This window comes from Rhinatrema bivittatum, chromosome 2, assembly GCF_901001135.1.
Source record: "Rhinatrema bivittatum chromosome 2, aRhiBiv1.1, whole genome shotgun sequence".
Taxonomy (NCBI): domain Eukaryota; kingdom Metazoa; phylum Chordata; class Amphibia; order Gymnophiona; family Rhinatrematidae; genus Rhinatrema; species Rhinatrema bivittatum.
The window spans coordinates 706,347,572-706,374,817 of NC_042616.1; the positions used below are offsets into that span (position 1 = coordinate 706,347,572).

Consider the following 27,246-nt stretch of genomic DNA (forward strand, 5'->3'; position numbering starts at 1 on the left):
TGACTCCTTAACAGGCTTTTTGCTTTAAATGTACCTGAAAAAGTTTATATTATGAGTTTTTATTTCCACAGCAAGCTTCTTGTCAACTTCTGTCTTTGCTTTCCTTATCAATGCTTTGTGTCTAACTTGCCAGTACTGTTTTCTGTTTTCTTCATTTGGATCCCTTTTCCATTTTTTGAAGGATTTTCATTTGGTTAGAATAACCTCTTTAGCTCGTCTTTTAACCATGCTGGCAGTCATTTGGCCTTCCTTCTACCTTTTTTAATGCATGGAATACATCTGGTCTGGGCTTCCAAGAAGGTATTTTTAAATAATGTCCATGCCTGTTGTACTTTCTTGATCTTTGCAGCTTCTCCTTTCAATTTTTTTCCTAATCATTTTTCTCATTTTCTCATAATCTCCCTTTTGAAAGTTAAATGCTATCACAGTAGATTTCCTTAGCATCCTCCCTCCAGTTATCAAGTCAAATTTGATCATGTTATGATCACCATTGCTAAATATCTCTAACACAATTACCTCTTTCACCAAATCATATGTTCCCTGTACGTACCTGGATCAGTCCAGACCGTGGGTTATGTCCCCAATCCAGCAGATGGAGTCAGCCAAAGCTTTGAGGGGGCGTCACCATAAGTAGAACTACCCCCTCTGCAGGAGTTCAGTATTTTCTGACTCCAGCAGATGCGAGTAGGGAATTTGGAGTGCTCCCAATTCAGCATAAGCTCTTGCCTTTACCTTGGTCTTGTTTTGCTTGGGCTACTGCCTATTTATTTTGAATCAAGTTTGTAAAAAAAAAAAAAAAAAAAAAGGATTGATTAAGTTAATTAACTAATTAAGGGGTTCAACTTTGGGGAGGCGTGGCTTACCCTCTGTGTGTGTCCTTTCTTTTCCTATTCTACGGACGGGGTAAGTTTATGTGCCTTTTGCTTTTCAGCTCCCCAAAAACCTCTGGTACCTCGCGGATGCCGGCAGCACCGGCCTCTCCGCCCTTGCCACACTGACAGCGGCCATCGTGGGCGGCTCGAGAAGGCAGGCAGGCAGGCACCTTTTTCTCGGCGGGTAGTGCGGCCAGGAGGGCCCCCCCGCGGCTTCTTGTTCCTCACGTCGGCGGGCAGTGCAGGCCATCGGGCCCCCCCGCGGCGGCGGCGTTTCGGCTCGCGGGACCCCGAGGCTCACTTTTTGCCTTTCTCTGTGGCGTTTCGTTTTTCGCGGTTTTTTTTTTTTTTTTTTTCGATGATCCGATGCCGCGGCCCACGCGCTGCGCGGCCTGTGGCGAACCGGGGTCCCGCATCTCCCGTGAGGGCATCTGTGCCCGGTGCCTTCCCGGGGGGGAAGGCACCTCACAGCCCGTCGCCGATTTCTCTTTCCTCGCGCCTCTGCCCGGACGCCGTGGGCGGGCCCCTCCCCCAGTCCTGGCGGGAACGGCGGCCATCTTGAACACCCGGCGCCCCGAGGGACCTCAGGAGAGGCCGAACGACAGGGAGTCGGAACCGGATTCGCCCCCGACCTTGCGGCCGGAGCAAGGCCCGCAGGGGCAGGAGAGCGTGGATGTGCCCCCCTCCAGAGCCCCCACGGCGAGACCGGGGTTTTCCCAGGAGTTTGTCCTGCTTATGCACACGGCATACCTGCAGGGTCTGGATGCGCCGGTGGACCCCCCCCCCCCTGCCAAGCTCTGCTGGACCTTGCCTTCGGCTCAGGCCCCCCCCCGTTGCAGCGGGAGCGGGGGCCCCTCGTCTTCCCGCACGTGCCCGGGTTTCGCCAGCGACAGGGGGAGCGACGCCGGACCCAGTGGACCTGGACCCGGACTTCACGGATCTGGGGCAAGGGGACGCCACGACGGAGGGGGACGACCCGCGTACGCTGCGCCTCTTCCAGAGGGAAGAGCTGGACGAGCTCATACCACGCATCATTCAGGAGCTGGATCTGGATCCGCCCCCGGACCCGCCCGCTCCAGTAGCGCCGGCGGTGGTCACATCCTCGAAGAAAGGAGATCCGGTCCTGGCGGCCCTGCGCCCGAGGGCACAGGCTTTTCCCATTCACGAATCGTTCCTGCAGCTTCTCACGAGGGAATGGGATACCCCTGAAGCGTCTCTGAAGGTGGGTCGTGCCATGGAACGGCTGTACCCGCTACCGCAAGATTTCCTGGATCTCATCAAGGTTCCGAGAGTTGACTCCGCAGTCTCGGCGGTTACGAAGAGGACGACAATACCGGTGACAGGTGGCACGGCCTTGCGGGATACGCAAGATCGCAAATTGGAGATCTTCCTGAAGAGAGTCTTCGAGGTCTCCGCACTGGGTATGAGAGCAGCGATGTGCAGTTCCCTCGCCCAGCGGGCAAGCCTCCTGTGGGTTCAACAACTTCTCACCTCCCAGGATCTGCCAGCGGCGGAGGCCGCCCAGGCGGATAGGTTAGAAGCTGCAGTGGCATACGGGGCGGATGCCTCGTATGACCTGTTTCGCGTCCTGGCAAGGTCCATGGTCTCGGTGGTGGCGGCCAGACGGCTGCTGTGGCTTCGCAACTGGGCGGCAGATACGTCTTCCAAATCGAGTCTGGGCTCCCTGCCTTTCAGGGGTAAGTTCCTCTTTGGGGAGGATCTGGATCAGCTCATCAAGTCGCTGGGGGAAAATGCGGTTCACCGCCTCCCGGAGGATAGATATCGCCCTTCCCGGGCGTTCGCTTCGTCCCGGACTAGAGCCAGAGCGCAACGGCGTTACAGGAACTACAGGCCGGGGGGCTCCAGGCCGGCCGCTTCCCGGTCCCAGCCCTGGTCGCGCTCCTTTCGCGGCCGCAGGCCCGCTCGCCCCGCTCTCGGGACAGGTAACCCCTCCCCCAAGTCCTCGCAATGATGCCAGGTTCGCCCACTCCACCGTCCCCAGGATCGGGGGGCGGCTGAAGTTCTTCTACAGGGAGTGGGCGCGGATTACCTCAGACCAGTGGGTCTTGGACACCGTAAAGCAAGGTTACGCATTGGAATTTGTCCGACCACCGAAGAGTCGTTTCGTATTTTCCCCTTGTGGCTCGGCTCTCAAGCGGCAAGCGGTGCAGTCAACGCTGAACAGGCTTCAGGAGATAGGCGCTATTGCGCCCGTGCCCTTCGGAGAGGTGGGCTTGGGCCACTATTCCATCTACTTCGTTGTGCCAAAGAAGGACGGATCGTTTCGGCCCATTCTGGACCTCAAGGAGGTCAACAAGTCCCTCCGAGTGCTCCGCTTTCGCATGGAAACGCTGCGGTCGGTGATTGCAGCGGTGCATCGGGGGGAGTTCCTCGCCTCTTTGGACCTCACGGAGGCTTACTTACACATCCCCATCCGCCCGGATCATCATCGTCTCCTTCGATTCAAGATCCTGGACCAGCACTTCCAGTTCATAGCTCTCCCGTTCGGGCTGGCGACGGCACCACGCACCTTCACCAAGATCATGTTAGTCGTGGCTGCGGCTCTCCGGAGGGAGGGTATCCTGGTTCATCCCTATCTAGACGATTGGCTCATTCGCGCGAAGTCGTTCACCCAAGGCCAGGCAGCCGTGTCCAGGGTGGTACAGTTCCTGCATTCCCTGGGATGGGTGGTGAACTTTTCCAAGAGCTCCCTCGTGCCCTCACAGCGCTTGGATTTCTTGGGGGCGACCTTCGACACCCGACTGGGCAAGGTCTTCCTGCGACAGGACAAAGCGTTCTCTTTGCGGGATCACATACGACGATTCTCTGCGTTACCGGAGCCCACCTCCTGGGACTACCTGCAACTCCTGGGGGTGATGGGATCCACCATCGATATGGTCCCCTGGGCGTTTGCGCATTTCCGGCCCTTACAGTGGGCGCTCCTCTCCCGTTGGAAGCCGGTCTCGCAGGACTACCAGATGATTCTTCCACTCCCTCAGAAGGCCAGGGACAGTCTGGGCTGGTGGTTGGATCCGGTGAACCTAGCCCGAGGCGTGTCCCTCGACCTACCGGATTGGGTGGTGGTAACCACCGATGCCAGTCTAGCGGGCTGGGGCGCGGTCTGCGATCGCAGCGCCACGCAAGGAACGTGGTCGGCGGTGGAGGCGACATGGTCCATCAACCGTCTGGAGACCAGGGCGGTCAGACTCGCCCTGCGGCATTTTCTCCCGCTCCTCCGAAACCGGGAAGTCAGAGTGCTATCGGACAACGCGACCACCGTGGCCTACATCAATCGCCAAGGAGGCACGCGCAGCCCACAGGTCGCGCTGGAAGCAGCGCTGCTCATGCAATGGGCGGAGCGTCATCTTGTCCGGTTAGCAGCGTCACACATCGCCGGAGTGGACAATGTTCAAGCGGACTTCCTCAGTCGCCAACGGCTGGATCCCGGGGAGTGGTCTCTGTCCGACGAGGCGATGCAACTCCTCGTCCATCGGTGGGGGGCCCCCCACCTAGACCTGATGGCATCCGCTCTAAACGCCAAGGCTCCCCGCTTCTTCAGCCGGCGAAGAGAACGCGGGGCGGAGGGGGTGGACGCCCTGGCGCTCCCATGGCCGGCACATCTGCTGCTCTACGCATTTCCACCGTGGCCCCTAGTGGGACGGATGCTCCGCAGAATAGAAGGACATCGGGGGGCTGTGATCTTCGTCGCCCCGGAATGGCCCAGGCGACCCTGGTTCGCGGAGCTGCTGCAGCTGGTGGTCGACGGCCCGATCAGGCTGGGGCACCTCCCCTTCCTCTTACACCAGGGCCCGGTATTTTTCGAGCAGGCAGAACTCTTCTGTCTTGCGGCCTGGCTTTTGAGAGGCGACGCCTCCGACGCAGGGGGTACCCGGAGGCGGTAATATCCACGCTGCTGCGGGCGCGCAAGACGTCCACGTCGGTGGCCTACGTTCGAGTCTGGAAGGTGTTCGAGCTGTGGTGTGCCAGCCAGGACACCAGTCCCACAACAGCTTCGGTCCCTCACATCCTTCAGTTCCTACAAGCCGGGGTGGACAAGGGACTAGCCTACAACTCGTTGAGGGTTCAAGTGGCCGCGCTTGGTTCGCTGTTGCGTGATGGGGGATCTCTCTTGCAGCACACGGACATTGCTCGTTTCCTCAAGGGTGTCAAACATCTACGGCGTCCGCTACGGGATCCTTGTCCATCCTGGAGTCTCAACCTGGTGCTTCGTGCCCTGTCGGGGCCTCCGTTTGAGCCTTTGCGCACCGCGACACTTAAGGATCTCACCCTCAAGGCGGTATTTTTGGTGGCAATCTGTTCCGCTCGGCGTATATCAGAGCTACAGGCTCTGTCGTGCAGGGAGCCCTACCTCCGTTTCTCCGACTCTGGAGTTTCGATCCGTACCGTCCCTTCCTTCCTACCGAAGGTGGTCTCTGCCTTTCATGTGAACCAGACGGTGGAGTTGCCGTCCTTCTCCGCCTCCGAGCCGAAGTCTCTTCGATTCTTGGATGTCCAACGCACGCTGCGTTTCTATCTGGAGGCTACCAACGAGTTCCGGACTTCCGATCATCTGTTTGTCCTTTGGTCCGGTCCGAAGAAAGGCTCCCAGGCCTCCAAGACAACAATTGCAAGATGGCTGAAGGCGGGTATTGCCGCTTCCTATGTGGGGGCGGGGCGGACGCCTCCGCCCGGCATTGTAGCGCATTCTACAAGGTCTCAGGCGGCCTCCTGGGCGGAGGTTCGCTCGGTCTCACCTCAGGAGATCTGTCGGGCGGCTACCTGGAAGTCGTTGCATACGTTCGCGAGGCATTATCGCCTACACCTCGCCTCTTCAGCCACGGGACATTTTGGTGAACAGGTTCTCCGAGCAGGCCTCGCAGGACCCCACCCGATTTAGGGAAGCTTGTACATCCCACGGTCTGGACTGATCCAGGTACGTACAGGGAAAAGAAAATTATTACTTACCTGCTAATTTTCGTTCCTGTAGTACCATGGATCAGTCCAGACGCCCACCACTTTTGGGTTTCTAATCCTGCTCCACCTTGCTCGTGGGAACGGTAAGGGTATCTGTACTTCACCACTTGTCAGTTTCTCACTGTTGTCCCAGCTCCTCACAAGTTGACTTGTTGTCTCTGCAGCCTCCTACACGTTGTAGGACGCTCACTGTTAGTTGGTTACTACAGTTACATGGCTGGTTGTTGCCGATTTCTATAAACTTGATAACCTTGATTCAATGAGGGGGTTCGGTTTTTCTACTCGGGCTTTGATATACTCGATACTGAACTCCTGCAGAGGGGGTAGTTCTACTTATGGTGACGCCCCCTCAAAGCTTTGGCTGACTCCATCTGCTGGATTGGGGACATAACCCACGGTCTGGACTGATCCATGGTACTACAGGAACGAAAATTAGCAGGTAAGTAATAATTTTCTTTTCCACTAAGTATTCGGTCTAAAATAACTCCCCCCTTTCCTAGCATGTAGCCAGATGGACTCAGAACAAGTGGGTATAGTGTGCTCGTGCTAGCAGTTGGAGACGGATCTGACGTCAGCACGGGTACATATACCCCCACAGGAAGTGAAGCAACTCAGTAATTTCCGTCTCCAAAGCAGTTTGGAGCGCCTGCACGCTCGCTGAGCGTGTTTTCCAAATCTACTTTCTACTTTCTACTTTCCAAATTTCTCAGAAGACGAGCCCCACACTCCTGCGGTGATACCCTCGGGTCCCTCCCCCAGTTGAATTTCCCGGGGTGATTTCCACGATCCCTCGGAGGTCTACGCCTCGGTCCGGTGGCCGAATCACGGCAGGGATCTAGCCCCCGAGCGAGAAGGGCTCGGGCCTGGCTGAGAGGCGCCTCGATCCTGGCGTGGACTTAGCCCCGAGTGAGACGAGTTCGGCGGCTTAGAGGCAGCGGGTGCATTTCCTCAAGCGCGGCGGTGAAGGTATTTCCCCTCTCCCCCCGCAGCCGGAGACCGCCCGGGTTACAGCCGGGAAGCGCCGAGGATCAGGTAAGGCGTACATCTCTTACTTTTTGGTCTCCGAGGTACAAGGATCGGCGGCGTTGCCTGCATGTGGCACGCTGCGGAGGTCGCCATTTTGTCTGCCTTGTTCAGGTATTGAGCGCCCATGATAGGCGCCTGTTGATGGGCGCACAACGCAGCATATTGTATATTATTGAGCGCATATTGTTGAGCCCATATTGTTGAGCGCATATTGTATATTCTTGAGCACATATTGCTGAACGCATATTATTGAGCGCATATTGTATATTGAGCGCATATTATTTTTGAGCGCATATTATTGGCAGCATAAGCGCCGGCGCCCTGCATTCGCAAGACGCGATGGAACATTTCAACGCCCCAGCATCTCCAGAGGCGGCACCTCCTGATTCCGGCGTGAAAGCTCTCGGCCTCTGCTCAGCGTGCCAGCTTAGAGCCACGCAGAGCGAGGAGCCAGACTCCCTTTGTGCCCAATGTGAGGAGGCCGTGGGAGCCTCGGGCCAGGACCAGTCTCAACCGAGGTTTGCCGACAGTTCCCCAGGGGCCACCCCGGATCTAGTGGGCCGTCTCGAACAACCAGGAATCCCGGGGAACCTGGTACCCCGACGGCTAGAGACCGCTTCCATTTCCTGGGTGGATTTATTTAAGGGGATCCATGCCTTTGTACAAATGCACTCAGCTTCCTGTCCAGGCCCTGCTGCTGCTCCAGCTGACCCTGCCCCTGGACCTTCTCGCCCTTATCGTGGGCACCCACCTCCGGGCAGTCCAGCTCATGCAGACCCTGATGTCTCGGAGGACGAATCTGAACCCCCCGAGGAGGAGGAACTTCCCTCGGGAATAGAGCCATACCGAACGATGAGGCGGTTCTTTCCCAAGGAAGATCTCACCGACCTGGTGTCTCAGTGCCTGACTGAGTTGGCCATTCCAGGCCCCAGTACCACGGAGGCATCCACGCAGAACCCCCTGCTGGAGGGTCTTCGTCCCACAGCCCACCATTTCCCCTTCCTGCAAGCGGCGCAACAGCTGATCGATTTGGAGTGGAATGCGCCAGAGGCCTCATTCAAAGGGGGTCGGGCCCTGTCTGGCATGTACCCCCTGGACCCGGCAATCAAGGATATGCTGGCGTGCCCTAAGGTGGACGCCTTGGTTAGCACTGTGGTCAAGCGCACTACCATTCCAGTGGAGGGGGGGGCGGTCCTCAAGGAGGCTCATGACCGACGCCTGGACGCCATCCTGAAACAAACCTTTGAGGTGGCAGCCCTGTCTCTGCGAATCGCAACCTGCTGCACAGTGGTGACACGTTCCTGTTTGTCACAGGTCAGGAACAATGCTCTGGCAGCGGACATGGAGTCAGCTCTCTCGTTCCTCACGGATGCCGCCTCCGACCTGGTCCATACGACAGCCAAGGGGGTCTCATCCTCCGTAGCTGCCAGGAGGCAACTCTGGATACGGAATTGGTCAGCCGATGCTCCTTCTAAGACACGTCTCACTAGAATGCCGTTCAAGGGTTCTCTCCTGTTCGGCAGCGATCTAGATAAACTGGCTAGCACATGGGGCGCCTCTCCAGTACCTCGACTGCCGGAAGACAGGTCCAAGAGGAACCAGCGCGCCTTTCCGAGGCCCTCCAGAGGTAGAAGCTCCCAACGCTTCACTCCCTATAGGAGTCGCTACCAGGCACCTCGCCCTCAGGCCAGGAACCAGTCCTTTTGGACCAAGCAGCACAAGAGGGGAGCCGGCTCGGGTTCGGGTTCCGGCCGCACCCCACAATGAGAATCAGCCGATCCATCCGGGGGTCGAAGCCATAGGGGGCAGGTTAACCCTCTTCTACCCCAGATGGGTCGAGATTACGTCGGACCAGTGGGTCCTCGCCATCATCCGAGAGGGGTATTATCTGGACTTCCATCACATCCCTCCGGACAGGTTTGTGGAATCCCCGTGTCCAATCCACAAGAAGGCAGCATTGGAAGCTACCCTGGCGAGGCTCCTGTCCTTGACAGCCATAATCCCAGTACCTGCATGAGAAATGGATTCTGGACACTATTCCATTTATTTCATGGTACCCAAGAAAGAGGGTACTTTCCGACCCGTATTGGACCTCAAGTCAGTCAACCGATACTTAAGGGTCCCAAGGTTTCGCATGGAAACTCTGCGCTCAGTCAAGACCGCAGTACAGCCAGGGGAGTTCCTCACGGCCTTAGACTTGTCAGAAGCCTACCTGCATATCCCGATCCATCCGGATCATCAGCGCTACCTACACTTCAAGGTTCTGGGACGACACTTCTAGTTCCGGGCTTTGCCCTTCGGGTTAGCCACGGCGCCGCGAACCTTCACCAAGGTGATCATAGTGGTAGCAGCGGCGCTCAGACGGGAAGGAATCCTTGTCCACCCTTACCTAGACGATTGGCTAATCAGGGCGAAATCACGAGAGGAGAGCCATCGGGCAACCAACAGGGTGATCGCCCTTCTGGAAAGCCTGGGATGGGTAGTCAACCTAAACAAGAGCTGCCTACAGCCTTCCCAATCACTGGAATACCTGGGAGTCCAGTTCGACACCCAGGCAGACAAAGTCAGCCTTACCATCAAGAGAAGGTTAAAACTCCAGATGCGTCTCCGGTCCTTGCTGGGAGCCAGTCGGCCCATAGCTTGGAATTATCTGCAGGTCCTCGGTCTCATGGCATCCACCTTGGAAGTGGTACCCTGGGCAAGGGCCCATATGAGACCTCTACAACGCTCCCTCCTCTCTGGATGGAGCCCATGCTTCCGGATTTACTCCATGCATCTACCTCTACCAGCCAGAGTACGGACCCAGCTACGGTGGTGGTTGCAGTCCGACCACACGAGCAGGGGGTCGAAGATGTCCTCCCCCATGTGGACTCTGCTCACCACAGATGCCAGCCTGAGTGGATGGGGGGAGAACACTGCGAAGAGCTCACCACCCAAGGGCGGTGGAACAGAGAAGAGTCGGGGTGGAACATCAACCGACTAGAGGCACGGGCAGTCCGGTTAGCCTGCCTGCAATTTGCTCACAGACTGAGGAACAGAGCAGTCAGAGTGATGTCAGACAACGCCACCACGGTGGCATACATCAACCGACAGGGCGGAACCAGAAGCCAACAGGTGTCCCTAGAGATAGCCCCGCTGATGGCTTGGGCAGAGGCGAATCTCCAGAACATCTCCGCCGTCCACATTGCCGGAAGGGACAACACCGCTGCAGACTTCCTCAGCTGGGAAAGCCTAAATCCGGGAGAATGGCAGCTGTCCCCCACAGCCTTCCAGATGATTGTGGATCAGTGGGGGACTCCGGACATGGACCTACTAGCGGACAGGTCCAATGCTCAAGTACCCCGATACTTCAGCCGCAAGCGAGATCCGTTCTCTCACGGGATCGACGCCCTGGTTCAGCCATGGCCTCCAGGGACCCTGCTATACCCTTTCCTCCGTGGCCCCTGCTGGGCGCTCTTATACACAAGATTCAGAGGCACAGAGGCCTAGTTCTTCTAGTGGCACCAGACTGGCCAAGAAGACCCTGGTACGCGGACATGAGAAGACTACTGACAGGGGAGCCTCTTCCCCTGCCTCCGCTCAGGGACCTGCTACGTCAAGGTCCCATCCTCCACGAGGATCCAGCTCAATTCTCTCTTACGGTCTGGCCATTGAGAGGGCTAGACTGAAGAAGATAGGTTACTCGGAGCCGGTGATAGATACACTCCTCCGAGCTCGCAAGTTTTTCACATCCCTCACCTACATAAGGATCTGGAGAGTATTTGAAGGCTGGTGCGACACTCATGGCATCAATCCACATGCAACTACAATCCCTATTGTTCTGGATTTCCTGCAGGATGGGCTTCAGAAGAGTCTCTCCTTAAGCTCCATCAAAGTTCAGGTGGCTGCACTGTCCTGCTACGGCCCCAGGAGGGATGGCAAGACCATTGCCACGCACCCAGATGTTTCCCGTTTCCTGAAAGGAGTCAAGCACATTCGTCCGCCACTGAAGTGGCCAGTACCCCTGTGGAACCTCAACATAGTTTTGGATTTCCTCGCGGGAGCCACCTTCAGACCTCTCCGGGGCCTGTCTCTCCGTTCTCTAACTTTAAAGATGGTGTTCTTGCTGGCTGTGTGTTCAGCACGCCGCATCTCGGAGCTACAAGCACTGTCCTGCCGTGATCCCTTTCTCAGAATCACTCCAGAGGCTATCCATCTTCGCACGGTTCCCTCCTTTTTACCTAAAGTAGTCTCACAATTTCACCTCAACCAAACCATATCCTTGCCAACCACGGCAGGTTTGAAGAAATCAGAAGAAGGGCGTTTGCTACGCCATCTCGACATCGGCAGATTGCTGCCCAGATACCTGGAAATGACAGAAGCAGTACGAAAGACGGACCATCTGTTCGTCCTTCACAGCGGTAAGAAACAAGGAGAAGCGGCCTCACGGCCCAACATCGCCCGCTGGATCAAAGAAGTTATCAGAGCGGCCTACGTAGAGGCCTGGAAGTCACCACCTCTGCAGGTCAAGGCTCATTCCACCAGAGCGCAGGCGGCCTCTTGGGCAGAATCTAGACTGCTGTTGCCCGCGGAGATATGCAAGGCGGCGACATGGTCCTCCCTCCATACCTTTTCCAGATTTTACCATCTGGACGTCCAGGCCAGGGAGGACTCAGCATTCGCAAGGGCAGTCCTGAATGGACCTCGGGCAGCCTCCCGCCCAGTCCGGGAGTAGCTTTTGTACATCCCACTTGTTCTGAGTCCATCTGGCTACACGCTAGGAAATGTTGAGATTACTTACCTGATAATCTCCTTTTCCTTAGTGTAGACAGATGGACTCAGCATCCTGCCCGGCTGCCGGTATACATGGGTTTCACCGATTCAATGGTTTTTATTTATTTTTATTTTTTTTAACTATTTTTCTCATTTTATCAAAGTTTCCCTTTTGAAGGCACTGGAGCCATGAATTTACTTATTGTCCCCCTTCCAGTCATTCAAATTTGATCATATTATGATCACTATTGCCAAGCAGCCCCACCACCGTTAGCTTTCTCACCAAATCCTGCGTGCCACTGAGAATTAGATCTAAAATTGCCCCATCTCCTGGTTCCTGAATCAGTTGCTCCATAAAACTGGTTAGCTTCCCTAATTTCTCTTAGATTTAACTGTCCATCTCACCATCATGGCCAGGTGGACAGTTGTATATACCTATCACTATACTCTTCCCCAGCACACAAGGGATTTCTACCAGTGGGAGCACTAAGAAGAGAGTATTACCTTGCTAGTGGCCAAACGGAATCAGTAAGTTCTGCTTGGGAAATGTTTTAAAAGTATTGGGGAGAAGTAAACTATTGGGGTATATTAGTGTATTTGTGTGTTAGTCAGTAAGGCAGCTAATAAACAGAAGTCAGTGTGTTTGTATTTCACAACTCCCCCACCCCTCTCCTACCCACCCCTAGCTCATCCTTTAATTTATAGGCAGGTGCCACTTTGACACAAAAAAAAAAATCAGTCTTTTAACTTCACTTCACAAATTCCCCATACCTTATTGAGAATTTGATCATTCCCTTGTAGGCTACTACCAGATATATAGTGAATACACTAATACATTTAAAGGACCCTAATTAGACACATTCCTACTCCCATAGCAACCTAAAACTTAACTGGGAACTGAACAAAATTGAGATGAAGGCAGCAGTCTAACAGCAAGAAGGGGGCTTCCCAGTCTTTTGATCGAGTGTCACAGCTATGTTTTTTTACCTGCTGGTGAGAAGTTCTATGTGTGCATCCGATGCAAAGAGCTTCCGTCTCTCAGAGAATGAGTCCAATCTCTGGAGGCTAGAGTGGCAGACCTGGAGGAACTGAGACAGACAGAAAGGTATATAGATGAGACCTTCAGGGACATGGTAGCAAAGTTCCCAACATCAGACTGGCAGCCCTAGGGCTGCCTTGGAGGAAGAAGGTCTCATGATCAGAGAGCATCAACCTGGTGCAGCAGGAAAGGATCCTGTAGCAAGGACCTGCTCTCCAGGTGGTGCATTGACCTCTTGCACCGAGGATGTTTCTCCCAAGGCTACTGCCGAGGATGGAAGGATTAGGGCGGCCGTCATAGCTGGTGATTCGATTATTAGGAATGTAGACAGCTGGGTGACTGGTGGGCATGAGGATCACCTGGTAAAGAAAGTGGTGGACCTCACATGTCACGTAGATAGGATTTTAGACAGTGCTGGGATGGAGCCGGCTGTTGTGATACATGTGGGCACCAATGACATAGGAAAATGTGGGAGGGAGGTTCTGGAAGCCAAATTTAGGCTCTTAGGTAGAAAGCTGAAATTCAGAACCTCCAGGGTAGCATTCTCTGCAATGCTCCCTGTTCCACGCACAGGTCCCCAGAGGCAGGCAGAGCTCCGGAATCTCAATGCGTGGATGAGACTATGGTGCAAGGAAGAGGATTTCAGTTTTGTAAGGAACTGGGGAACCTTTTGGGGAAGGGGGAGTCTTTTCCGAAGGGATGGGCTCCACCTTAACCAGGGTGGAACCAAGCTGCTGGCGCTAACCTTTAAAAAGGCGATAGAGAAGCTTTTAAACTAGACAAAGGGGATAGCTGACAGTCGCTTAGCAGCACATGGTTCAGAGGGGGAGGTATCTTCAAAGGATACTAATGATGCATTAGAATTAGGGCATCCCAACAGGTTCCAATAATAAGACAGAGTAGTCCAAGTGCCTATAATTAGAAACTCACTTGAGCCTAAAGGATTCCAATTTATGCCTATCAATTAAAAAGCAGAATGAAAATAAAAATAAAAAACACACTTTGAAATGTTTGTATGCTAATTCCAGAAGTCTAAGAAGCAAGATGGGAGAATTAGAATATATAGCAGTGAATGATAACATATACTTAATTGGCATCTCAGAGACATGGTGGAAGGAGGATAGCCAATGGGACAGTGCTGTACCAGGATACAAATTATATCGTAATGACAGAGAGGAGCATCTGCGAGGCGGGGTGGCCCTTTATGTCCGGGCTGGTATATAGTCCAACAGGATAAAAATCCTGCATGAGACTAAATGCACAATCAAATCTGTATGGGTAGAATTCCCTTGTGTGATGGGGAAGAGTATAGTGATAGGAATATACTACTGTCTACCTGGCCAAGATGGTGAGACGGACAGTGAAATGCTAAGAAGAATTAGGGGACCTAACCAAATTGGTAGTGCAGTAATAATGGGAGATTTCAATTACCCCACAATTGACTGAGTAAATATAACAACTGGACAAGCTAGAGAGATAAAGTACCTGGATGGAATAAATGACAGTTTTATGGAACAATTGGTTCAGGAACCAACAAGAGAGGGAGCAATTTTAGATCTAATTTTCAGTGGAGCACAGGTTTTTGTGAGAGAAGTAACGGTGGTGGGGTCACTTGGCAATAGTGATCATAATATGATTAAATTTGAATTAAGGACTGGAAATGGGGACAGTAAGTAAATCCACGGCTCTAGCGCTAAACTTTCAAAAGGGAAACTTTGATAAAATGAAAAAAATAGAAAAAAATGAAAGGAGCAGCTACAAAGGTAAAAAGATGCAAGAGGCATGGAACATTGTTAAAAAAAAAAAAAACCATCTTAGAAGCACAAATGTATTCCACACATTAAGAAAGGTGGAAGGAAAGTAAAACTATTACCTGCATGGTTAAAAGGTAAGGTGAAAGAGGCTATTTTAGCCAAAAGATCTTCATTCAAAAATTGGAAGAAGGATCCAACAGGAGAAAATAGGATAAAGCATAAGCATTGGCAAGTAAAATGTAAGACATTTATAAGACAGGCTAAGAGAGAATTTGAAAAGAAGTTGGCCGTAGAGGGAAATACTCACAGTAAAAACTTTTTAAAAAATATCCGAAGCAGAAAGCCTGAGACTGAGTCAGTTGGACCGTTATATGATCAAAGGGATAAAGGGGCATCGCAGAAAGATTAAACCATTTCTTTGCTTTGGTGTTTACTGAAGAGGATGTTGGGGTGATACCCAACATCACAGTGAACCCAGAAGATGTGGTAGGCCTAATTGACAAACTGAAGAGTAGTAAACAACCTGGACCAGATGGTATACACCCCAGGGTTCTGAAGGAGCTCAAAAATGAAATTTCAGATCTATTAGTTAAAATTTGTAAACTATCATTAAAATCATCCATTATTCCTGAAGACTTGGAGGGTGGCTAATGTAACCCCAATATTTAAACAGGGCTCCAGGGGTAATCCGGGAAACTACAGACTGGTTAGCCTGGCTTCAGTGCCAGGAAATATAGTTGAAAGTGTTCTAAACATCAAAATCACAGAACATTTAGAAAGAAAGTCTCACAAGGTCCTCCTGCAATTTATCACAATCTGCTTGTGATTTAACTACTCTGAACAATTTTGTATCATCTGCAAATTTGATTCTCACTCGTCGTATTTCTTTCCAGATCATTTATAAATATATTGAAAAGTAAGGGTCCCAATACAGATCCCCAAGGCATTCCACTGCCCACTCCCTTCCACTGAGAAAATTGTCTATTCCATGTTACTGGAAGGGAACTTCCCTACCCTAACCTCCCTTCCCTTCCCCTCTCCTCCCCAACCCATGAATTCAATTTTTTTTTTTTTTTTTACCTTTGTTGAGCAACTTACTTCAGCTCCCAAGCTGAAGTTGCATGCGCTGGCAGCCAGGACAGAGAACAATGGTGCTGTCCCGGCCCACCCCTTCCAAGAGGCCCAGCACTTGAGCGCTTACTGGAAGATTCGCCCAGTGCATGTAAAGGCCAGAATTTGCGCACACTAGACATTTAAAATCCGGCCATTAGTGTCCTTAAAATGTATTCGTGTATTCACTATGGGGTAGATTTTAAGACATGTGTCCATGTGGACGCGGCTATTATATAACATGCCCACATCGGCGCACGCATGTTATAAAATATAATTCCCGTCTCACATATGTGCTAGATCTTAATGTGCGTATGTACGGGCAGGTGGCCTCCTCCATGCGCAGCGGGGGGGGGGGGGGATTTAAGCATGGGAACGCGATCATGCTTTTTCCCTGTTCCCTACCTAACCTTCCTCCCTTTTCCCCTCTCCACCCCGACCCCTAAATCTACCCTGGCTATCTATTTTTTTCTTTTTAAACTTATCTGCTCTAATGAGCAGAAGTTACGCACACCAGCTTCTAATGGCGCCATCTCACCCCTCGCCCACCGCTTTCCTCTGGCCCGGCACGTCACATATCGGGAATTACGCTCATGGCCAGGCCCTTTCGAAAATGAGCACGGCGCGCGCAGGGGCCAGCTGTGCACGTAACCTCCAAATTTTACATGCACAGGGCTTTTAAAATCCGGGCTTAAATATCTGATAGTGTCCAAAAGGGAATGATCAAACTCTTGATAAGGTGTGGGGAATTTCTGAATTTAAGTTAAAAGGCTGATTTTTTTTTTAAGTGTGAAAGTGACACCTGCCTATAAATTAAAGGATGAGTTAAGGTTGGGTGGGAGAGGGGGGTGGCCTTGCAAATAGTCTGTCTTTGTGTAGAGCAAATATTCTAGGCACGTAAGCTGCCTGATAAGCGAAGTCCATCTTCTCTGCGTGCAGGATACAGAGAAAAACAGGCCAAGTATCCATGGTGTGCTTATACCAGAGAATCCATTATAATGATGCATATACAGTTAGTTAAAATTCAGGGCTCCCTCCTACAATGGAACCAGAATTAATCAAAAAGAGACACTATATATAATTATTCTTAAAAAGTATAATTCCTACATTACCAACCCTAAATTCAAACAAGTGCAATTAAAAAAAATATGTAAACCAAAATAATCTATTTGCCAAAAACATAAAATAGGAGGGGAAAAAAAACAGCTCAGTTGAATAAATCTTTGAGTTGGCTTTTTCACGTCTATTTTATGATTTGATTTTTTTATATATATTTTTTTACTTGCACTTTAAATTTAGGGCTGGTAGTGTTGGAATTATATTTTTTTAAATAATGAAATATAGTGTCTTTTTTTTTTTTTTTAGTTGATATTCATTAAGAGCTCGTTTTGTTGAAAGGTTAACTGCCAAATTTGTGTTATACCTTTGCTTGGAGATCAGAATTAAATCATCTTCTAACATGTTTTCTAATTATGGGGGGGATATTAGGAAAAAGATTTTCATATGAATTGTTCTGCAATTCTTTTCTTATTTGTTATGTTTTAATGTCAAAATAGTGCTATGATAGTGTGAAGTTGGCTTTTAATATTTCTGCAGGCACAAAATTCCTGTAGTGACAACACTATAGTTTCATAGATGCAACTGCTTTTTTATAATAATATTGGCAGCTCAATTCTAATTGTTGCTGTTAGAATCAATTACAAGCACCTAATTGAAAATATAACATAGTAAGGACTGATTTTTAAAACACAAGATATTTCCAAAATCACAGCCTCATATAAAAGAGATAGCCAGGTTGATTTACAAAAATGCACACTGGTTTTCTCAAGACAAGCAGGATGGTAGTCCTCACATATGGGTGATATCATCAGGATGGAGCCCAATCACGGAATACTTTTGTCAAAGTTTCTTGAACTTTGACTGGTACACTGAGCATGCCCAGCATGCCATTAACCCTGCATCCAGCAGGGGTCACCCTTCAGCCTCCTTTTTTCCGCACAGCAGTTGCCTCGCGGTTCTCAGAAGTTCTGTGAGAATTCCTCACAATTTTTCCTCGCAGAACTTTTTCTAAAATTTCAAAACTTTTTCCCCTGTCCTGGGGTCCCCCACCGATCTCCGCAAACGCCGGTAAGTTTTTACCTCGTTCTTTGTGGTTGGTTCCCAGCGGTGCTTCCATCGGTGCCTACTACCACCGACCGCGCACCTCCCTTCTTTTGGAAAAATGGCGACCGGTTTTCGAAAGTGCCCCAAGTGTCCGAGGACTATGTCCATTACAGGCCCTCATGACGTTTGTGTTTTATGCTTGGGCCCTTCCCACGAAGTCCAACAGTGCACTAGCTGTGCTCAGATGACTCCTAAAGACCGCCGGGCCCGCTTAGATAAAGATGGAACACCTATTCAAATCTACATCCACTCCGGCCAAGAGTACACCGGATCGAAAACCTTCGTCTTCATCGACTCTGTCACCATCGACGTCTCAGCACCATCGAGACACTGGTGACCGGCCGTCACCTGCATCTTCACGCTCGAATGCATCGACGTCTTCATCCTCTTCTGGACCCGGGACACCGAGGCGTTCCCCACCTGCACCATTGCCAGGAGCCGAGACTCCACAGATTCATGTGGACCCTCCCGCAATGCCTACTCAGCCTCCAACCCCGGCCACTGTGTTACCAACACCAGACTTCCGAGAGGAATTGGACCAGATGGTCCAAGAGGCAGTACTTCAGACGCTTCAAGGATTCCAGTCACCACCGGCACAGACTCCCATACCAATGCCTGATCCGGTGCTGGCTCCACTCCTTGAGCAATTGGATACCCTGATCGGTGCTCTTCCATTGGTGCCTGTTCCTTCGAGGCCATCGGCCCCTCTGAAGCCACAGACACTGATCCAGATTCCCTTGTCCTCGAACAAGGAACAACTTTTACCAATGCTGGAGCTGGTTCCAGGACCATCGGGTTTACTACCACCCCAGTGTCCTCCATCTTTCCCATCGGTGCCACCTCCAGATCCGGCTGGATTTGGACATCTTCCTCCATCTGAAGGCCCGCAGGGTGGATGAGATTCACCATATGATCCCTGGGGTGATGATTCATCTGACACTCGGGACTCTGAAGAACTTCTGTCAGAGCCTTCAGCCCCAGAAGAGCGTCACCGCTCCCCTCCAGAAGACCTCACATTTGCCAACTTCATTAAAGAGATGTCTGAAACCATCCCTTTTAAACTACAAACAGAGGAGGATGCCAGGCATAAAATGCTGGAGGTACTGCAGTTTGTTGATATCCCCAAGGAAGTGATGGCAGTCCCAGTTCACAAAGTGCTCTTCAACTTATTACATCATACCTGGGAACACCCTGGTACAGTTCCACCAGTGAACAAGAAAACTGACGCCACGTACCTTGTTCAGTCAGCTCTAGGGTTCCAGAAAAGCCAGTTGCCCTACCACTCTGTAGTTGCTGAGTCCGCTCAAAAGAAAGCCAAGCGATCCCAGCCTCATTCTTCTGCCCCTCCAGGTAAAGAGCAGAAGTCTTGGATGCCTTTGGCCGAAGAGAATTCCAGGGATCTATGCTAAATGGCACGTATAGCAGCCTACCAGCTATACATGACTCAATACTCAAGGAATCTTTGGAAACAAGTCCAGGACTTCTCCGAAACACTACCAGAGGAATTTCAAGTACTCACTGCGATCCTCCAAAAAGGACTTGATGCTGCAAAGCATGAAGTCTTTGTGTAGATATCCAGAGTCTCAGCGGCGGTAATAAGCGCCAGACGCTGGGCATAGCTCAAATCCTCTGACCTATGCCAGGAAGTCCAGGAAAGTTTAGCGGACCTTCCATGCACAGGGGACAACTTGTTTGGCAACAAAATTCAGGAAACAGTGGCGCAACTCAAAGACCACCATGAGACCTTGCACCAGCTGCCACTGTTCCCTCAGACTTCTCATCTACCACCAAAAGGTCATTTAGACGGGATCCTAGGAGGCTATCCTGTAAGCCATGTAGTTATTACCCTCCTCATCCCATCCTCGACAGCCTAGACCATCTTAAAGAGGTCAGCCTCGACAACACAGGGCCCTAAAAGCCCAACCAACTCCGCAGACTGGTCCGGCATCGGGGTTTTGACTGCCTTCTAGAGAGCAGCAGTCAAAAATCCCCTCCAACCATCTTTCCTGTGGGAGGCCACCTGTGCCACTTTGCCAGCACATGGCACACAATCACCACCGACCAATGGGTCCTTTCTGTGGTTGCCCACGGTTACCATCTAAACTTCCTCACACTATCACCGGACTCTCCTCCACGTCTGACATGGAGTCTAACCGACCATACTCCACTTCTCGAGGCAGAACTCTCCGTCCTCCTGTGTTCCAACGCCATGGAACCTGTTCCTCGATTGCAGCGATATTTTCTGATTCAAAAAAAGTCAGGCAGCATACGTCCTATCCTGGACCTCTGTGCTCTAAACAAACATCTCCACAAGGAAATGTTCAGAATGGTAACCTTGGGCACCATGCTCCCTCTCCTACAAAGGGGAGATTGACTGTGGTCTCTAGACCTTAAGGAAGCTTATGTCCACATAGCCATATTCCTTCCTCATCGGAAATACCTCAGGTTCATAGTAGGCCACAATCATTTTCAATACCGAGTGCTGCCATTCAGCCTAGCTTCAGCTCCCATGTATTTACGAAATGCCTAGCAGTAGTAGCAGCTTACTTGCGACAACACAGTATCCACATCTATCCTTATCTAGACTATTGGCTACTCAGAGGTCCATCCAAGGAGGTAGTTCTTCACTCCATTTTACCATCAGCCTACTATAATCCTTGGGATTTCTCATAAACTATCCTAAGTCACATCTGACTCCATCACACACCCTGTCGTTCATCGGAGCAGATCTAAACACTATTCAAGCAAAAGTGTTGCTCCCAGAGGACCAAGCATGTACATTGTCAACCTTAGCCAAGGCAATACAGACTCGCCGAACCACCACAGCTAGTCACCTGTTAACCTTGCTAGGTCATATGGCATCCACAGTTCATGTTACCCCAATGGCTCGTCTAGCCATGAGAGTAACACAGTGGACTTTAAAGTCCCAGTGGTCCCAATCATACCAACATATGTCCCACATTGTCCATGTTACCAGCCAGCTTCGTCTCTCACTAGCTTGGTGGATAGAGGAGTCCAACCATCAAATAGGACTACCCTTTCAATCTCCAGAACCTCAGATTACACTAACAGATGCCTCCAACCCATGTCCACAACCTGCAAACCCAGGGAACCTGGACCTCAGCAGAGGCACGACACCAGATACATTTTCTGGAGCTCAGGGCGATACGATATGCCCTCTTCACTTTTCAGGATTGCCTATCTAACAAAGTAATCCTAGTCCAAACAAACAATCAGGTAGTATGTGGTACCTAAACAAACAAGGAGGCACAGGCTCTTACCTGCTATGCCAGGAGGTGGCACAGATCTAAGCCTGGGCTCGCTCCCATTCCATGCTACTGAGAGCAATCTACCTGGCAGGCATGGACAATGTGATGGGGGACAATCTCAGCTGGACCTTCATCCTCATGAATGGTCCCTGGATCCCACTGTAGCAAACCGAATTTTCCACCAGTGGGGCCGCCTGTACATAGACCTCTTTGCGTCAATTCACAACCGCAAAGTAGACAACTTCTACTCTCTACACCAGTGCTTCTCAACCGGTGTGTCACAACACACCAGTGTGTTGCAAACACCGGCAGATGTGTCGCGTGCTCCCGGTCTCTCCCGCTACTCTTCCTTCCCTGCTGCTGTTGCCACCGGGCTAACAGCACGTTCAAGCCCAATGGGAATGGCAGCGTTGTTAGAGGAAGCTGTGGCACCCTCGACTGGCCTTTTCTTCTTCCTGCGCCTGCCCCGGAACAGGAAGTGATACGCAGTGCAGTGCACAGGAAGGAGAAAGAGCCGTGCCGCATGGAAAAGTAGCAGCGGCGGCAGCAGTATCGGCCCCCGAGCAGTATCGTGGCCTGGAGCAATCGAAGCAGCCGGCAATCAGCAAAGGAGACAGCAGTATAAGCCTCCTGTGGTCGATGGGATTCTTCTTTCTTGGCCTGCAGGGACTGGAGGAGGCTGCTGCAGCTACCATTTGTGCTCAAGGGGAGGGGGGGAGGAAGCGAGTGAGAGAGAGACAGCCAGCCTGTAAATGAGAGAATGTGTGTGTGATTGAGAGCATATATTTGATTGAGAGCATGTATTTGATTGAGAGCAAGTGTGTGTGTGAGAGAGAGCATGTGTGTGATTGAGAGAAACTGGTCAGAGAGGTGATGTGTGTATATGTGAGAGACAAAAGTGACTGGTCAGGGAGATGACTGGAGTGTGTGTGAGAGAGAAAAAGCATGGAAGTGAAAAATCTGGGTATGTGAGAAAGCATGGGAGTAAGAAGCCTGGTGTTGTGGGGGTGTGTGTGAAAGAGAGCATGGGACTGAGAAGCCTGTATATGTGAGAGAGAGCATGGGAGTGGGAAGCCTGTGTGTGTGTGTTTATGCATGAGAGAGACTGGTTGGTAAGGTGACGGTGTATGAGAGAGAGGGACTGGGGTGTGTGTAAGAGAGAGAAAGTGATTATGGGAATGAGAAGCCTGTGCATGTGGAGAGAGTGAGCATGGGAGTGAGAAATCTGGGTGTGTGGGTGTGTGTGAGACAGAATGGGAGTGAGAAGCCCGTATATGTAAGAGAGAACACGGGAGTGGGAAGCCTGTGTGTGTGTGTGGCATGAGAAAAACTGTTCAGGAAGGTGACTGGTGTGTGTGTGTGTCAAAGACTGGTTGGGAAATGATTGGTGTGTGAGACAGAAACTGGTCATGGGGGTGTGACTGGTATGGTGTGTGTGTGAGAGACAGAGAAGACTGGTCATGGGCCCTAAGGAAGAGGACCATGAGTATAGAGCTTAGCCACTACTGCTGCTTCTGGTGTGTGCTACAGTCTGTATGGAAGAGGACAGGAGTAGGAGAGCTGCTGGAGGGGGTAAGTAAAGGTGGCTTTTTAAGTTTATCTTTCTTGATTGACTGCCATTTTAATTATTTAATATTATGTGATGTGTCTGCTTTTTTGAAATATTTTATTGGTGTTTGGAGAATTTTTAATAGTTTTTATGAGTTTTTAATTGTTGTTATTCTGTTCATAGTTGTTTTGAAACATTTATTCTGCTTATTAGTATAGTTTTACAATTATTTCTGTGTGTGGATCTATAGCTGCTTGCTAGTTCTGTTTTCCTAATAGGAGGTGTATTGGTGTTTAGGGCCTGATTTAATATTTGTAGTGTTGCCTTTTCATAGATAGGGTTGTTACTGGTTGAGTGCATTCCATAATACAGGTGTAACTGTGTGCGGATTAGTTTATGTACATAACTGCAGATCCTGGGAGTATGTTAGGTCGGTTCTGTGTGTGTTACTGAGGTGAGACATTTTACTAGCATGTAAGTGTTTGTATCAGTCTTATTTGTTGTGTTTTCTCAAGTGGACATGCATTGGTGGTAAACTGCTGTCTTTTCATAAGTAGGGCTATTGAGCCTGGTAGTAGAAGGAGTTTGAGTTGCTGTTACTGAGATGACACCAGAACCAGAATATCTTTTTGGTAGGGGAGTTGTATGGGGAATGTCGTAATTTTGCTTTACATCCATTATTGTGGGTCAGAGGGGGTTCCCGTGGATCCAAACTGTACTTTTACATCTAGCCCCGTGACGATCATGAGTTCAGTGTGTCATGCATGTGAGAACCATCTGTCAGGTGTGTCCCGACAGAAAAAAGGTTGAGAACCACTGCTCTACACCGCAGCCGCAAGACAACTCCGAGGGATGCTTTCACCCACTTGTGGACAAAGGGTCTTCTATATGCCTACCTTCCACTTCCACTCATCAGCAAGACTCTCGTGAAGGTGTGACAGGACTGGGGCACAATGATCCTCATAGCCCCTCACTGGCCGCAACAAGTTTGGTTTCCCATCCTACACGACCTCTCAGTCCAGCAACCAATTCACCTGGGCACAGATCAGACTCTAATAACGCAGAACCAATAGACTGTTGCATCATCCGAACCTTCACTCACTGTCTCTGACAGCTTTGATGTTGAAAGGTTAATACTACATTCCCTTAACCTCTCTGACAATGTGTCCTAGGTCCTCGTAGCGTCACAAAAGCCTTCTACTAGGAGATCTTATCATTCCAAATGGAAAAGATTCTCCTTGTGGTGCATGACAAAGGACATAGATCCCTTTTCCTGCCCCACAACAAGGTTCCTGGACTGTCTATGGTACCTTTCGAGGTCTGGTCTACAAACTTCATCCGAGTGCATGTCAGCGCCATAGCCACTTACCACAAAGGTGTACGAGATGTCCCGATCTCTGCGCAACCCCTTGTGGGGCGCTTTATGAGAGGTTTACTCCGGCTGAAGCCTGCATCTCCCAATTGCTGCATGGGACCTCAATGTTGTGTTAGCATGGCTCATGCGACTTCCGTTTGAGCCCCTACACTCCTGTGAGCTTCGACATCTCACTTGGAAAGTGATCTTTCTAGTTGCTATAACATCAGCTCGCAGAGTCAGTGAGCAACAGGCACTGGTAACATACCCACCTTATACCAAAATTCTCCACGATCGTGTGGTACTCCGCACTCACCCTAAATTCTTGCCAAAGGTAGTTTCTGATTTCCACTTAAATTAGTCCATAATACTTCCTACCTTTTTTCCAAGACCTCACTCACTCCCAGGTGAGCGGGCCCTGCATTCCTTGGACTGTAAACATGCACTCGCCTTTTATTTGAACCGCACTGCAGCCCAGAGGAAGTCCACCCAACTTTTTGTCTCCTTCGTTAAGACCAAACTGGGAGTTGCGGTGAGCAAGCAGACCCTGTCCACCTGGCTGGCGGATTGTATTACCTTCTGCTACCAACAAGCAGGCCTTCCGCTGCAGGGATACATGAAAGTGCATTCAGTAAGAGCCATGGCAACATTGGTAGCGCACCTCTGTACCACTTGCTGACATATGCAGAGCTGCCACATGGAGCTCTCTCCACACCTTTGCAGCTCATTATTGTCTCGACAAGGCTGGCAAGCAAGATTCCATCTTTGGCCAGTCCTGCGTAATTTGTTTCCAGTTTAATAACCCAACTTCCTTCCTGCAACCCCACTGTGAAACTCAGGCTGCCCTCCTACCCAAAACCATCCCTGTTGTTGTGCCTGTTGCACGTCATTAGGTGCTTTTGGTTCACTTACTCGGGCATCCTGTAGCTCACTATTCACCCATATGTGAGGACTACCATCCTGCTTGTCCTGGGAGAAAGCAGAGTTGCTTACCTGTAACAGGTATTCTCCCGGGACAGCAGGATGTTAGTCCTCATGAAACCCACCCGCCACCCCGCGGAGTTGGGTTCACTTACGTTTTATTATTTTATTTTTTGCTTGTACTTTTTGCTACACACGAGACTGAAGAGGGACCCCTGCTGGATGCAGGGTTAGTGGCATGCTGGGCATGCTCAGTGTGCCATCAAAGTTCTAGAAACTTTGACAAAAGTGTTCTGTGATTGGGCTCCATCCTGATGATGTCACCCATATGTGAGGACTAACATCCTGCTGTCATGGAAGAACATCTGTTACAGGTAAGCAACTCTGCTTTCCTTTAATACCTTGAAGGGTATAAAGAAGAGTGATTGTGGCAATGAGGAATCATGAGTGGAAGATATGGTTTGAGTAAAGTTTATAAATCAGATATGTACTATTCAAATTAAAACGGTTGGGGTTTTTTTGCTTTCTGTTTATTGAATACATTTTACATTTGCAAAAATTAATTGAAAGAGATGCTGATATAAGATATGCCATACTGGGTCAGCCAAGGGTCCATCAAGCCCAGTATCCTGTCTCCAACAGTTGTCAATCCAAGTCACAAGTACCTGGAAAGTACCCAAACATTAAATAGATCCCATGTTACTAATGCCAACAAGCAGTGGCTATTTCCTATTGATTAATAGCAGTTTATGGACTTCTCGTCCAGGAACTTATCCAAACCTTTTTTTTTTCAATTTACAATTTATTGAAAATTTTCATTATATACATTCCATAACTTCAAATAATCAAAAGAAATCTTGTTATACAACATCCAATAAAATTCAAATACCAATTTCTGAAAATCCAACAAATGTTGAACAATAAATTATAAATGGGGATCGTACTATAATTCATATAACCACACAATAAAGTCAGAGAGGAGAGAGTGACACTCTTATCCAAACCTTTTTTAAAACTAGCTGCACTAGTTGCCTTAACCACATACCATGACATTAGCATATTCACAAAAATACAATGAAGAAATCAACCCAAGGAAATCAAATAGAATTGCCGTATCATATAAATTAATTTAGAAAAAAGACAATGCATGCTGCAGAGGTAAGGCACTCTGTTGTTGCAATTCTTGTTGGCCATTAAAAAAAGAGGCACTGAAGAATCATCTCACAAAGGGGATGTCCCTCCAGTTCTCAGGGCCGATTTAGATTCTTAGTGCCTCCTCTGCCTGCTATCAGGAGTATATGTGAGGTATGGAATGTTAAAAAAAAGGGAACACGGAGGAGAGAAAAGTTGTATACTGTTTGTATTATGGACAAGTGCTATATTTATCAATTATACTGTCTTTTAGCAAATTTCAAGCAATCAGAAGAAGAAAATGGAAGAAGAAGAGGAAGAAGATGAGGAGGATGAATTAGATATAACAGATGATGAAAACTAATCTTCAGTAGAGTCCTTTTATCAAATGATACCTGAAGTATTTATAATAAAAATTGTTTTTCAGCCTGAGAAAGACAGTATCAGGTTACAAGCATTCCAATGAGATCATAAAATCACACTAATTTTCCAGGAAAAAATTGAATATGAGTTCAGTAGTCTTGTAGGGCCTTCTACAAACTAAATAACCAACATCACTACTGAAAACATCTAATTATTTTAAATAAAGAATTCTGTGGCTGGCGTACTATGCAGTGCTGTGCTTTGCCATGAACAGACTTGGATTCGATTCCCAGGTCAGAACCTTTGCTCCTCGAGCTGGCTGGGGATGCTGTGGAGGCAGCATTAACAGCTCCTGGGTGAACGGAGTCTCAGGCATAAAGCAACAGCAACACTTAGTAACTGGAAAGGCCCATGATTGCAAGGTTCCAGAAGGAATGCTAGTGCATGGTCCCTTGCCAAGGAATGTTGTGATGACTGAGCTAAAATGAACTGGAAGGGATATGAAAAGGGAAAGAATCCCTGGGAGGCTTCAAATGAAAGCTCTTTGTTTCCAGTTGAGTTGAAGGCTCAAAAAGAGCAGTAACTTCAGGGCCTCCAAAATCAATTAAGAATTCTGTTGAAATAGAAGAAATCTAGCATGGAACCTGTAATATCTGCCCTTTTTAATCTTTTCTTGCCACTACTTAAATACATTCTGTATTGTATGTATAATCTTGGATTAAAGGTAAAATATAAAAATAAATGTTTAAATGCTGATACTTTTCATTTGACTGTTTTTAAAGATTTCCTAAAACTTTTAAGTTGAACCTGCTAAAGAAAATATTAAAATTTTACTTTTCCCGTCAATAACAGGGCTGAATTAGCCATGCTGTCATGGGGTCTGTCAGTCTTGTGTCGGAGGCGGAGCTTCACAAAGCTGATACATAGCCTTGCTCTGTGTGGCTGCGATGTTCCCGCGCAGGAAGAAAG

The 27,246-nt window shown here is 49.7% G+C and overlaps 1 protein-coding gene across 6 annotated transcripts in view; it reads left to right on the top strand.

Moving 5' to 3' along the window:
• Window positions 1-27,033, top strand: part of FAM92A (family with sequence similarity 92 member A) — a 393,124-nt gene extending 366,091 nt beyond the window's left edge. For all 6 annotated transcript variants that reach the window (XM_029591684.1, XM_029591681.1, XM_029591683.1 and 3 more), the window contains one exon: window positions 26,189-27,033. In XM_029591684.1, the coding sequence (XP_029447544.1) occupies window positions 26,189-26,278 (90 nt within the window). In that variant the 3' untranslated portion in view covers window positions 26,279-27,033. The remainder of the gene's footprint in view (window positions 1-26,188) is intronic.
• Window positions 27,034-27,246: the final 213 nt, after the last annotated feature.